The sequence below is a fragment of the Montipora capricornis genome, chromosome 8 (genome assembly GCF_036669925.1).
Source record: "Montipora capricornis isolate CH-2021 chromosome 8, ASM3666992v2, whole genome shotgun sequence".
Classification (NCBI taxonomy): Eukaryota; Metazoa; Cnidaria; class Anthozoa; order Scleractinia; family Acroporidae; genus Montipora; species Montipora capricornis.
Genome location: NC_090890.1, coordinates 48,095,703 through 48,110,042, shown reverse-complemented (window position 1 = coordinate 48,110,042; position 14,340 = coordinate 48,095,703). Strand labels below are relative to the sequence as shown.

At 41.9% G+C, this 14,340-nt stretch overlaps 1 protein-coding gene across 1 annotated transcript in view; it reads left to right on the top strand.

Annotated features, from left to right (window-relative positions):
• Window positions 1–14,340, top strand: part of LOC138014080 (fibrocystin-L-like) — an 84,723-nt gene that overhangs the window by 66,728 nt on the left and 3,655 nt on the right. Inside the window, exons 37-41 of the mRNA XM_068861108.1 lie at window positions 1,316–2,159; window positions 3,229–3,606; window positions 4,464–5,426; window positions 7,433–10,323; window positions 11,264–11,594. Coding sequence (XP_068717209.1) covers window positions 1,316–2,159; window positions 3,229–3,606; window positions 4,464–5,426; window positions 7,433–10,323; window positions 11,264–11,594 — 5,407 coding nt within the window. The remainder of the gene's footprint in view (window positions 1–1,315; window positions 2,160–3,228; window positions 3,607–4,463; window positions 5,427–7,432; window positions 10,324–11,263; window positions 11,595–14,340) is intronic.

Sequence of the window (14,340 nt, the reverse complement as noted above, 5' to 3'; positions counted from 1 at the left end):
CAGTGCTACATCAAGTTCTATTGTTCATTGTTCTCCTAGGGATTCAAAACACCAGAGAATTGACAGAGTTGTGTCAACACCATTGTTGCACTGCCTTTTTCTCAAGTGTGACCCCAACCATTGTCGTCAAAACCTAAAATCTGAGGATTTCACGTTGCTGTTTTGTGGAGTACGGCAAAGAAATGCACAGAAATTCGTGCTGCACGTGCAGCACGAGTATTATTCCTTTTTCCACCAATAATATTAACGTTGTCGTTGCCGTATCCGTCGTCTTTGCTTAAACTTCCTATTAAGAGAGATGGTAAGTTTTCTGCCCAGGGTCACGTGAACGAAGTTAAATTGCCTAAGAATCCACGAGTCTTCTCTAGCTCATTGGTAGTGCATTCGAACTAGTAATTGGAATGTCATGGGCTCGTCATATTTTTTATTATTATTATTTGCCACAGAAAAAAGAAATTAAAGTACAAATATGAACAATCAAAAAAGAGAAGATGGAGAGGAAAATTATTGAATTACATTGGTGGAAAGGAGGCTTAAAAAAACTACTAAGCTTATGTAAATTAGGCCTCCCCAAGTAAAAGAATCTATCTTTCGTTGAAATGCAAGTTGGCAACGGAGAATACAATTATTACAAACATTTAGTTATTTAACGTGTTGAAGTATAAGGTAATGAACAAAAATTTACAAATTAAAAACAGTTTGAACTTACAAGTTGGTAATGGATCATACAATTACAAACACTTAGTCATTCAATTAAGATGTTGAAATATGTAAAATGTAAAAATGTAAATGTGTATGTAAAAATATGTATTGTTCGAGTTTTTCTGCTTGTATGTAGGTAACCAACAAAAGTTACTTTGAAGTTACCTTTAGAACAAGAGCACAGAAGGGCTAGGGTTGGGGTTGGGGTTAGGGTTTTGACATACCCCACTATTATTCGTATGTCTTCATAGTTCATCACGTATTTTAAAGAGACACACGCAGCGGTGTGATTGTCATCACGTATTCAGAATAACGAGGGCTTACCTTTTCGTTGTCCAAGAAAGAACATGAAAGAAAATCAGATACTCCAAATATCGTTGCAACCGCATTGCTTTTCCTTGTTTGTCCGTTCTACATATGTCCGTCTTTATCTATTGCAGTTACTACGCCTCCGATTTTCATAGAGACTCGGGTTTCATTGTTGGAGCGATGATACTATTCAACCCAATGACGTCACGGATGCGAATTGACTGGCGGGGCCTCGGTAAAAAGCTGGGTAGCAATTGGAAAAGCGATGTCTGATTCCTAACCCTTAAATTCTTTTACTCTACAGGTAAACTCACAGCCGTTTGAAGTCAAGTATGTCAATGACTATTCACCGGTGTTTGAGCCTCCACATGGATTTTACAACGCTACTCTATCCGAGGATGCTCTTATTGGCGTATTTGTAACCACGGTAACGGCAACTGATCGAGACTCGGGTTCCCAAGGCGACGTTTACTACTCCATAGTTGCTGGGAACACTGGGAACAAGTTTGAGGTAGATTCCGTATCGGGAAATATTACAACTTTAGGAGAGCTTGACCGTGAAACAATTGCCGTTTTTACGTTAACGGTACGCGCTTCAGACGGCGCCGTGCCAGAGAAAGTACGCTATGCAGACGGCACAGTCGAGGTTATCATCTCCGACATAAATGACAATGCTCCTTCATTTAACACTCCATCAATCGCCGCTAACTTTTCGGAGACTGCCAGTGTTGGTGACGTCGTTTTCACGCTTCAAGCTACTGACCCAGATGAGGGTCTTAACAGTGAGCTTCGTTATTCGATTCTGAGCGGAAACGAAGCCGAGCTGTTCGTTGTCGACAGCGTAACGGGAGATGTCAAAGTGAACAAGTCTTGTGATCTTGAACAGGAATCCATGCCTGTCCTCACTCATTCCTTGGTGATTTTTGTAAAAGACCTCGGAACTCCACAGAGTCTTAATTCCAGCGTTATACTTAATATAACCATTACTCCCGCCAATGAATTCACACCTCAGCTTCTTCACGAAGCCTCGTTCAACTTTATTTTTGCCGAGAACGCCGATGTTGGTGATGGTGTCCTTGTGGTACAAGTTAATGCTACAGACGAAGACTTTGGTGACCAAGGAAGAATTTCTTATGTCATTGACTCAGGTACTGTTCATGTTGCTATTTGATACGTGGCTTTGTCTTTTTCGAAGCCTTTTAGAGGGTTGCCCAATACACCGACATAATGAGATTCATAGCACTTCACAATAGACATCACAAAGTGTCCCCAACCTTGTGACGTACCAGGAATCTCATTACAATCTCATTATGTCGGTGTATTGGACATGTATGGCCTTTTAGTCACTATTCTTTGAGCAAGCTGTCCATCTCTCTTTTTCTTCCCATTTTTCTCCTCCAAAAGATGATGTTTGCAGGGTAAAGTTACGTTTGGCCCTTTAAGTTAAATCCCTCTGGGTTTCCTGTTTACGGTTTTGTTTAAAATGTATGAGCTCAGGGATTGTGCTTTGTAAAGACAACTTAGAAGTGCACCCTGTCGTGTCTGAAGTTCTTCAATCTTTCCAAGGTATCTGCAAACGTCATGACTAATTCCGGGTGTTCTTAAAGTTATTCCAAGAACCATGTTTGAGTAGTAGATACTTTTCGTCTTTGGCCAACGAAGCTTGATTAGAAATAGAAAGCAAACTGCGGTGACAAACTTGAGGCTAGACAAGCGCATAACTAAAATTCCCTTTTTTAGTGACTTAACGTTTCGTATGTCTCAACATGATACATCTTCAGAAGTAACCTTCAAGTAGCTTCAATTTTTTAAATATACAACAGTAATTTTAGTAGCTTGTGAATTTTGTGAATTTGAGTAATTTTAAATGTATCTTGAGACATACGAAACGTTAAGTCACTAAAAATTTTACTTCAGTTTTGCTTCGTTATCCTCATGTTTGTCACCGGACTTTGCTTTCTATTTCCAATCATGTTTGAGTTTTTATGGAACCAGAAGTCATTACGCCGAAATTGAGAAGAACGCGCGGCCGTAGGCCGCATCTTTATTCAAAGAGGCGCCTTCGTTTGTTTCAAAATTTCCTTGATCCGTCTAGCCATCGCTTTACTGAATATTCGTAAAAAAAAACGCATCTTCTGCTTCCTCTGGTACCAACTTCAGAGCTAACGGATTGACAGACATTGAATAACAGGAACATTGCATTTCCTTTATTTGTAGGTAACAGCGAGGGCAAATTCATGATCAATACTTCCAGTGGTGAATTAAGACTGGTATCCACGCTCGACTACGAGACCAGTCCATCTTACACGTTGATAATCCAGGCACGTGATAATGATCCCGAGGGAAACGTGAAGTACGCGGTCTTCTCCTTACACGTGACTGTTCTGGATATGAATGACAATGTCCCTACATTCTCTCAATCCCAGTACTCTGTGAACGTTGGGGAAGACGCGGTGCTTGGCTCAAGCGTTTTCACGTTTTTTGCTACGGACCCTGATAGCGGATTAAACGGACTGATATCTTATTCGATGGTGTCAAGCGATTCAAGCGAGTTCTGGCGTCTTAATTCATCTACTGGTGAACTCATCGTTAACGGTAAGAGAGCGTGATTAGGGAAAGGGTGGGCTGTGCGAAAATAAGGAATGGCAAAGGAAAAGAGAAAATAAAACTGCACGAAAGGCAAAACGCGACTGAATTTGCTGAGCCGGGGCTCTAACAACTGACTCGAACATGTTTTTGGTTAAGTTGTGTACATAACACTAGTACTGCTGTGGTCTCTCATCAAGTTACTATGTACCTATTCAGCACTTAAAGTTATTAAATGACTTACCTACTTTTTATATGACGGTGATGATGAAGGTTACCTTTTTAGGCCCGTGTTTTTTTTTTTTTTTTTTTTTTTTATAGAAATGATATTTTCTAATGCCCACAAGTTTGCGGCTTGTATACAGGACAACTAAAAAGGTTTGATTAAAAGAGGTCGGCTCCAACCAGGCTTCGTTACTAAACTCGTGATTTTAAATACACTATTAGTAAAGTAAAGTGATTAAAGTGATTACGAGCCAGAAGGTCCATCAGGCCGGCGCTTATCCCCGGTTTCATCAGCATGAAGCGACTAGGAGTATTTCTACTCCCCCCTGGATGAGATGCTAGTCCATCACAGGGTTACCCCCAGCATTTCGCCGGTACCCATTTATACACCTGGGTGGAGAGAGGCACCGTGAGAGTAAAGTGTCTTGCCCAAGAACACAACACAATGTCCCCCGCCGGGACCCGAAACCGGACCACTCGATCCGGAGTCGAGCGCACTAACCATGAGGCCACCGTGCCTCCCCCAAGACACTATTAAACAGCTCTTAATGGTTGAACTCAAGTTCCTTAAGGAACCTCAACGCTAAAGACACCATCATATCTTTCTTTTCACTAACCAGGCATTTTAATTTCTTTTTTAGCGTCACTTGACATGGACAAAAGGCAGATTACCACTTGGACGAATTCATTACTAGTGATTGCAAAAGATTCCGGAATACCTATGCTTTACTCTAACACCACCCTGTTGGTTCATGTTCTTCTCCGCAATGAATTCGCGCCAAGTTTCCCGGCTGCAGATGTGTCAGTTACAGTCCGTGAAGACATTGCTGAAGGAAGCTTTATTTACCGTGCTAATGCAAGTGATGCTGACTTTGGATCAGACGGGGAAATAAGATACAGTATCATTGGCGGGAATGATGGCCTAATGTTCTTTATAAACCCCATCACTGGTGAAATAACTACTCTTGAAACCTTGGATCGTGAGTCGCAGGGCATATTTGACCTTGTGGTCCAAGCGGAAGACCAATCGAGTTCGGTTAAGAAAACTGGAACAACAACTGTCCATTTGAGCTTGACTGATGTAAACGACAATCCGCCTAGCTTTTCTAACAATCGTTATTCTACAATCGTCAACGAAAACGTGCCAACCGGCGGCGAAGTCTTCACTGTTGCGGCCACTGATCCTGATCTGGGAACAAACGGTGACCTTGTGTATTCCATAACTAGCGGCAATGAGAGAGGCCTCTTCAGCATCGAGTCAATCCAAGGCATTATTCGCGCGGCCAAGAGCCTGGATTTAGAAACTCAGAACCACAGCGCAGACCATACTTACAACTTGGACATATTTGTCACGGATCGTGGCTCCCCAAGCCCCCTAAACAACTCTGTCCCAGTCACAATCACTGTTCAAAGTGTCAATGAATTCTCACCTGTATTGCAACACAGTGACAATCAAGTCATAGAGCTGAGCGAAAACACGAGCATAGCATCCGTTGTGTTTGATGTCAACGCCACTGACGATGACTTTGGAGAAGATGGGATTTTGTCTTACTCAATCACCGCTGGGAACAGTTTAGAGGTTTTTACCATTAACAGTACCACAGGTAGGTCGTGAAATTGACATTAGATAATACTGGGAGTTGAAAAGAAGAAATTAAATTCAATCAAGAATCTATTACCCAAGAGTAAGAATCTGGTATCAAGTTTGTCCCCATTAGAGTCAGAAAAGCCGGTGGTGTCTATTTATAAACCAAGATTTCTGGGACAATAAACAATAGACCAAATCGACTAACTCAATGTTGTACCCAATTCAAATCTCCCGGGGTTAAGATTCTTTTTGTCTTGCATTTGCGTTTGAATGTAATATTCACATTTAAATGATATGGAAATACCTGGAACAAAACGCTATATTCGCAAAGCAGCGTTTAAATTGGATACAACATTGAGTTAGCCGATTAGGTCTATTGTTTATTTTCCTGAAAAAACCTTGTTTAAAAATAGACACTTTTCTGACCCTGGTGGGCACTGGGTCAATTTAGGTAAATCTTACTCTTGGGTCATGATGCAATCCCATTTCGCAATATGATTTTGTTTCGCTTCGAAGAGTTAATGCGATGTCATGTCCTTACAGATGTTAAAGGAGACAGACTTCCGTTTCTAGAAATAACTTTTGTTAAATTCACAAGCTCCGGTAATATCTGCTTTTCTCCGTTTCTCCCTTTTTGTTTTCTCTTGATTCCAGGCAACGTATGGAGTGGTTGCCATTTTGTAGATTAGTGATTTAGTGCAGTGGTGTAGTGGTCACTTCACGCAACCTCGTTCCCAGGGTCTCTCTTCTCCCCTTCCCTTAGAGCAGGGGAAAAGCAACCCATTCTCCACCTCTGAATTGACGATTATCGTTGATTCATAATTTGCTCTGAATTTAATTACTATTAACGTTAATTTAGAAGACTGGAAGTTTGATATAGATGATGAGAAATGGACTTTTGTTAATATTATAACCCAAGTGTATGGACACAGAACTCGAATCAGGGAATGTGTGTTGACAGGAGCTCGCCAAGCGGAAACTCTATCTCCATTAATTCACTTGAGTCAACTCTTTCTGAAATAAATTTTTGTTTTTAAGAACAGGTTTTTCCCGCGAAAAGTATCATATTGACGCTGAGAGACCTTTGTTTTGATCGGCTTTTACAACAGTAGACGTGCTGAATCGCCCAAGGGAGGTGTTCTATAAATAAATCTACTCAGGAAGGGTTGACTCCTGAGCCAAGTATGGGAGCTAGATAGAGGTTCAACTTGATGAGACCCAGCTGTTGATTGACGCATCATTTAGCCACTTGATCATCACCTCGCTGGCTTCATAGAGTTAACGGTTTTCACTCACGTGATCAACAGCCATGTTTTTCAATGAAAACAAAAGAAAGCGTTTGCATAATAATAGAATTAAATTCCCAAAAGATTTGGTCGGGGCTCCAACATGGCCGCCATTTTTTTTGTTTATGGGCTCCAACATGGCGGCCGTGACGTCATGTGAAAACTGAGAATACGTATTTGATAATGCTCTATTGTCACCCGGCAACAAACAATATCTAACACTGCAAAAGGTCGGTTACCAAACTTCACGCCAAAGCTAAACATTTTCAAATCAAAGCTTAGGCCAAACTACTCTTGAGCTGTGATATTCTACGGGAGGCTTAAATAAATCGTTAAAAAAAAAAAAGAGAACGCTTTGTCTTGATCCTCAGTTCAGTGGTGAAGCAGAAAGAAGCGATTCCCATGGGGTAAAAACTGTAGGTTCAAATCCCAGTCCACGGATATGACTTTTTAATTTGCCTTATTTTTTCTGCTACCACAAGTCCCTGGGACACAGTGACCAAAATTAACGATGATAGTAAACTCAATGCAAATTACTAATTAACGATGATCGTTAATTTAGAGAAGAGATCATGTTTGGGAGAAGGGAAGGGAAGGGCAGAAGCGAGACCCTGGGAACGAAGCCGCACGCCGTGCGGGGTGATTATGTCAAGCCATACAAAACAGAACGCGCGCGTCTTTATAATCACCTAAGCAATTATACTAGAGGTTGATAAACAAATTGATATTATTCCAGGTGTCATCACATTAGCAAAGGCGTTGGACTTCGAGACAATCAGTAAACACAATTTGGTAATCAATGTATCTGACAGTAGCTCTGAAATTCACAACAGAAGACAAGTCACCGCCACTCTGCAGATTCGTGTCGTTGATATACAGGACAGTGTAGATTACGCAGCAGAGGCAAAGATAATAAACGCGTACATTGCATCCCCAGCCAATCCCGCCGGTGTGGCTGGCCTTCCCCACAAATCTGCTTTGGAAATACGTTTGGTGTACAAAAACGGAAGCTCGGTATTGATAACTGCAGAGTCACATCGCTACACTCTGGATGACGTTTCAAAATCCAACAACCTCTTTCGTGTCATCACGATTGACGGCACGCCCTTTGTAGTCGCTAATAGCGATGGTATGGCCGGATTTGGTGAATTGCTTGTTCATGTGACTAATGTCCAGACATTAGAGGTCAATGTCACCGTAGTTGGCGATAGATCCTTTAGTGCAAAAGCTCTGCTTTACCCGGAAATTCCGGGAGCGTCGGAGGTCAGTGAACTCAAACAGATCATCCCCGGTATTTATCAGAGAGTGTTAGTTACGGTTCTTCTCGACTTGACGAATGGAGACCAGGTAGATGTCTCCAATTTGGTCAATACTACGTTCGCCTTTGCAAACGCGCAGCAAGTTGGCGGTTCGTTTTCATTTGGGCCTAATCCACAAAATCTTTTCTCGATCTCCGGTCATGGATTAAGCGGCATTGTTTCTCTTCAAGTAACCTTTGCTCAGAGTCTTTCAGCTAATGTCAATCTGACGTTGTCCTCAACAATCCTCGAAATAGTTGGAATAACACGATTTGGTTTGAAGCAAGTGAACTCGACCTTGAGCGGTTTTTCAGGGGTTACAACGGCGTTACCGTTTGCCGAGCTGACAATGTCAGACGGTTCAATCCATCTGCTTGACAACTTTACAATGTACAGTGGTTTGCTTACTTTTAGATCCAGCGATGTCGCGGCAGCATCGGTGGACTTAAATTCTGGTGTTGTGACTCTGTTGTCAGACAGCCACTCCATTGTAACCATCACTGCAACGGCTCTGTCGAATACAAGTGTGACAGCCACGATTGCGTTCTACTGCAACTTGCTCCGTGGTATCGGCGAAGTGGATATCGGTGCCAGCGAAGGATCGGCTATTCCTTCGCTTATCGCAAATGACATTTGGAGAATGCCGATCAGGATTAACGCAGGAGCACTTGGCATCTTAGCTGTGCACGTAAAAATCTCTTTTAGCACCAGCGATCTTCGCTTGGATAACGTCGTAACTGACCTTCCATATTCAGTTTCTGGAAACATGCTCAACATCTTCGGGCCTCTACAAGAGTCCAAGGCACTCTCAGATACCATCGCCGAGGCTTTTTTCACATCTCTAAGGAGTGGCGTCCCTCGAGTCAATGTTTCTTTTTCCAGAACAGTTGATAAAGAACTTAGATCTGTGCCCACCAGGTTAGTAACACCTTGCTCAAATGTTGTTTTAGGTGATATCGACTTAGATTGCTCTTTTGACATTGTCGATGTTGCGTTTATTGTTGCTTACGCTGCTTCTTCAAAGACCGAATTCACAGACAGTCGTGGAACGGAGATGAAGGCTGTGTCGTCTTCTCAGAAATCGGCTATGGATGTCAACTGGAACGAAGTGGTGGAAGACGACGATGCCGTTTTCTTATCATTCATCTATCTGGAAAAGGCTAAATTTGTCACATCACTGAACTACCAGCTTCCAAATCGCGAAGAGAGTTCTTCAAACAAATGTGGTTTACAGCTGGCAGTTAAACTAGCAAACAAGGACGGAACAGCAACTTCCCCTTCACAAGCAGAAGCATATTTTCTTTTCTCTCATTCATCAGAAGATATTGCCCAGACGTTAATCCAAACCATTTTTATCTTGGGCACTAAAATAAACGTAGAAGGCAGCTCGCCGGTAGAAGGGTTAATTAAAGCTGACTATCAAAATGAAAAGTTTCTCATTGCCGCAGAGAATTCAGCGTTAGAAGCAAGCGAAATCGGCGTGTCGATCGTTCAGTATGTGTTCTTAAACGGACAGAAGTACGTTGCTTCAATGTTCATGGCTTCCGATTTAATATCTACCGGTGAATTAGATGCATCCTGGATCAGTAATCAGGCGAGTAAGGGATTTACGCCACAGCGCAAACTGCAGTTGTTGGAGTCGACAGAAAGGTGTCACGACCCTCTTGTCACAATGAACATGATGATTACCTTTGAAGGAGATTACGACACAATCGTGAAAGGCAAGGAAGAGGAATTTGAAAAGCATTGCGTTGACACTCTTTCAGGATATTACCCGGAGGCAATCATAAGCGATTGTAAGGTCAGCAAGGGAAGCATTATGGCTTCATTTAACATGACAGTGCCAGAATCGAAGCGGAACGCGACGGTCGCTAAAGTGTGGGACGATGTCGTCAAAGGAATGACTCTCGATTTCAATGGTGAAACAATTACAACATTACCACGTATGCAGATCGACGGACAGGTTTTTTTCAAGGAGCCGGTGGCCACGCCACAAGATCAAAACCGAATGTCTGTTGTGATCATCGTTGTCGCTTGTGTGGCCGCTTTTGTCGTGATTCTTATCGCTGTGATCATCGTTTACATTGTTTGTCGGCGAAAACGAAGTGTTCGCGTAAAAGTCATCCCGTCGCCGCCGGGTACTCCAGACACGTCTGTCGAGAGCGAGAAAGGAAGAGGGCATTCGGAGCACGAGTCGAAATACATGGCCTCGGTACCACGTTGGGATACGGACTCACCTCAGTTTAAACGACCAACGCCCCTGCCATTCGCGGATATTGTTGAGCCAGCGTTTGAAGAGGAAGAAGACGAGCAGATCTTGGATGCCCAGGTAACATAATAGGGACTTTAAGATCTACGAAAACGTCACCTCAAAATATAACTTTGCACTGTCGTATGTCTTTCGCGCTTAGTCCGTCTCTTTCATGTCCTACAATGTGGGCGAAGTACCCTAAAAAAAATTGGTACGATTGGTTTCAGAGTAAAAATAGAGAATGAAAGGTTCACTTTTTTACGCTCTCGTTGTCGTCAAAACCCTCAAATTTGTTGATTTCACGTCGTTGTTGTGCAGAGTATCGCACGAATTTGTGCTAAAATGCTTGCCGCACGTGCAGCACTATTATTTTGCATCCTTTAACCAATGATATTAGGGAGTTTAAGGAAAGACGACGAGTACGGCTACGCGCTCGGCAACGCCACAAAGCAAGAATATTATTGGTTTAAAAAAAGAAAAATGCTCGTGCTGCACGTGCAGCACGAATTTCCGTGCATTTCTGCCGTACTCCACAAAACAACAACGTGAAATCACCAAATTTTAGGTTTCGACTGGTTTTGATGACAACGTGAGCATATAACAATGAAAAAGTCATTTCCTGTTTTGACTTTGAAACCGTTCGTACCTATCCAGTTAAAGGATAGTTCGTCTGTATTATACAAGGTGAACAAGACGGAATAATCTCGAAATACTTGCGATAGCGCTAAAGTTATATTTTGGACTCCGTTTTCGTTGCCGTAGCCGTCGTCTTTGCTTAAACTCCGTATTAGGGCCATTTATACTGGAGAAAAAAAAGCGAAGACGCGTCTTATTTTCTTCCGTATAAATGGCCCTATTGTTGTTTTGTGGCTTTCTCGTTTACGACCGCGTCGTAGACCTTAAAGTCCCTATTACTTATACAATAACAATTATTTCATATGCGCGCGTTGAATATGAGATTGTCTTAACACTAGGCAACTATGAAAATATCATTTTCCTTGTGATTTAATTATTACAGGAACCAGTAGAGTCGATGCAGGATCCAGCTGACCCCCCGAAAACCGTTTTGGCATTTCCCAAGGATTCGTACAGAAGGCGTACTCCAAGTCCTCTTGCACAATCACAACGTTCTGTCACATCATTGGAAACTTCCTCCTCTTCTCCTCGTGTCACCTCTTCTGGGTCCCGGGTTCAAAGCCCAGCGCTGTCTCTATCTGGACTAAGGCCGCATCTTGAGGACGATGGAATACAGGAAGGGATCAGACAAGACGCACAACTACGAAGGAGAGGATCATCTTTTGATCAAGAGCAACATATTGCGGATATACCTGGTGCCTTAACAGCCCTTGGTAAGTTAATAGGGAGCTTGTGCACAAAACAATAACATCATTGGTTAAAAGAGCATAAATAATCGTGCTGCACGTGCAGCACGAATTTTAGCAAGTATCTTTGCGGTCCTCTGCATAACAACGACGTGAAATCACCAAATTTGAGGTTTTGAGGACAACGTAAGCAAGCAACAGAGAATCTTTCATTCTCTGTTTTCACTCTAAAACCGCTCCCACCAATTTATTTTTAGGATACTTTGCCCACATTGTACAAAGCAAACTAGACTGAATAATCGCGAAAGACTTACGATAGAGCCAAGTTATATTTTGAGGTGACGTTTTCGTCGACCGTCGCCGTCGGAGATCTTAAATTAGGGAGCTTATGCACGCGCGTTTTTGAGACGCGGACGGCAACCGGAAGAGAAAATTTCGCGTGCCAGGACAGTGGTGTCTCCCAGATTTTTGTACTAATCATCTCTAATGGAGAAAAGGTACTTAGCAACGTAAATGTGGTTGTTGTAAAGACAAGTTAAAAGGGAAAACAGCTCGCTTCCGGTTGCCGTCCGCGTCTCAAAAACGCGCGTGCTTAAGGAGGCTCGAAATAGTTTCTCCTTTTTTCAAACAAATAAACATATTCTGTCCTTAGATACAGTTAGGGCAATCATATCAAGACGAAATTTGGCCAGGGTATTAAGTACCTATCGTAGATTTCTCACATTATGTTTTCCTCCAAAATAATGTTACCATGGCAACGATATTAGGCATTTCTTTGAGCCTTAAAATCAACATATGTTGTCCTTTTTGAAGAAACGAGACGGTGAAATTTTCCCATTCAGCGTTACCAGATAATGTTAGAAATACTCTCTAAAATATTTAAAATTCAACAAAATCTGTAGGTCAGTTTTTCAGAAAAATAAGTTTTTTTGAACTGTGACTCTAATTTCTCCTTAAGGAGGCTCGAAAGGGTTTTCAGCTGAGCGCGCGCGCGTAAGCCGCACACGCAATTCGTAAGCTGCTTGCGTCAGCTTATTATTTAAATGGGTCACCAGAAATAAACAAATACCGCTAATTTCGCTTACCTTTCTCCAATTCGTATATACATGGCCTATAAATAGACATCTCCTATTCACGAAAACTACGAAAATTCTACTTAAACGGTTTAATAGTTACTTAAATCCGTTTGCGTTGACCTGTAGCTCCACTCGCGCGCGGACTCGAATGAGCGGGTGACGCATGCGGAAATGCTGATCTTGTAATCCCCTAATTTTTCCTGAGTTTGCAACTTTACTCGTTTATATCTCTGCTTCAGGACGGTGATTTTTTTTTATTTTTTTGCATGTTAGCTTAGATTAATTTAACCGTTTGTCTTTCAAATTTAAAAAAATTCTGTAGGTGAAAAAAATAATTAGAGACACAATTCAAAAAAACTTATTTTTCTGAAAAACTGACCTACAGATTTTGTTGAATTTTAAATATTTTAGAGAGTATTTCTAACATTATCTGGTAACGATGAATGGGAAAATTTCACCGTCCCGTTTCTTCAAAAAGGACAACATATGTTGATTTTAAGGCTCAAAGAAATGCCTAATATCGTTGCCATGGTAACATTATTTTGGAGGAAAACATAATGTGAGAAATCTACGATAGGTACTTAATACCCTGGCCAATTTTTGTCTTGATATGATTGCCCTAACTGTATCTAAGGACAGAATATATTTATTTGTTTGAAAAAAGGAGAAACTATTTCGAGCCTCCTTAAGCTCCCTATTCCCTATTGTTGGCGCGAGAGGCATAAACCGCGCGGAGAATGGGGAAGGGTGCTGCGAAATACTTATTTCACAGCGCCCTTCCTCATTCTCCGCGCGGCTTCGCCGCTGGTTAATTAGCCTCTCGCGCCAATAATATCGCAGGCTACAGCGTCCTAATGACAGATTCAATGTTGATGCGATAAGTGTCTTATTACGTGTACCTTCTAGGCTTAAAATAAATCTACACCAGGCTATCTTATCCCTCAGTCCTTCCAGGACGCGCTTAACTCCATCTACAATTAACAATTACACCCGTAGCCCGCAAGGGCTATGGGTCAATACCCCATGAGGCGAAGCCGAATGGGCTATTGACCCATGGACCCTTAAGGGCGAAGGGTCTAATTGTTTTAGTATCACCCAACTAGTCGGACAGAAAACGCAATAATAAAGTTAGAAAACGAAAACGCTATTCGAGGATCATTAATAATAGTCCTCTAGTAGCGTAGCCAATCAAAATGCAGGATTTGCCTTAGTCCACTAGTTGGGTGATACTAATGGTTTATAGTAGCACACTAGTTACACGTACGATACACTGTCCAGGGACGACTACAGTTCAGGTTAACCGCTGAGGCTAAATGCCGGCACGAGAAGTGGTATGTGGGATAAATTTCGGTATCGCATACTTATATTATGTAGAATATGATTATGCAGTTGTCTGGGATTTATTTTGTTTGAATTATACTTGCTTGTAATGTTATTTCCTGCCTAATTCACTTATCTAGGAGTTACAAAGTCTTCATGGATGTACAACAACTATCATTACTACTTGCAGCCTTATTTGGTATTCATTAAGGTCTCCACTCCCTGATATTCCACTTATCATATGCCCCTTTCCCTTATTTAAGCTTCTAGCAATGTACAAGACCGCGTTTAAAACTTGGATAAACAATGGAGAAGAGGGTGGCGAATCTATCGCCAACCGTGGCAATTTATTTCAAGGAATGAACATCGGTCGGAAG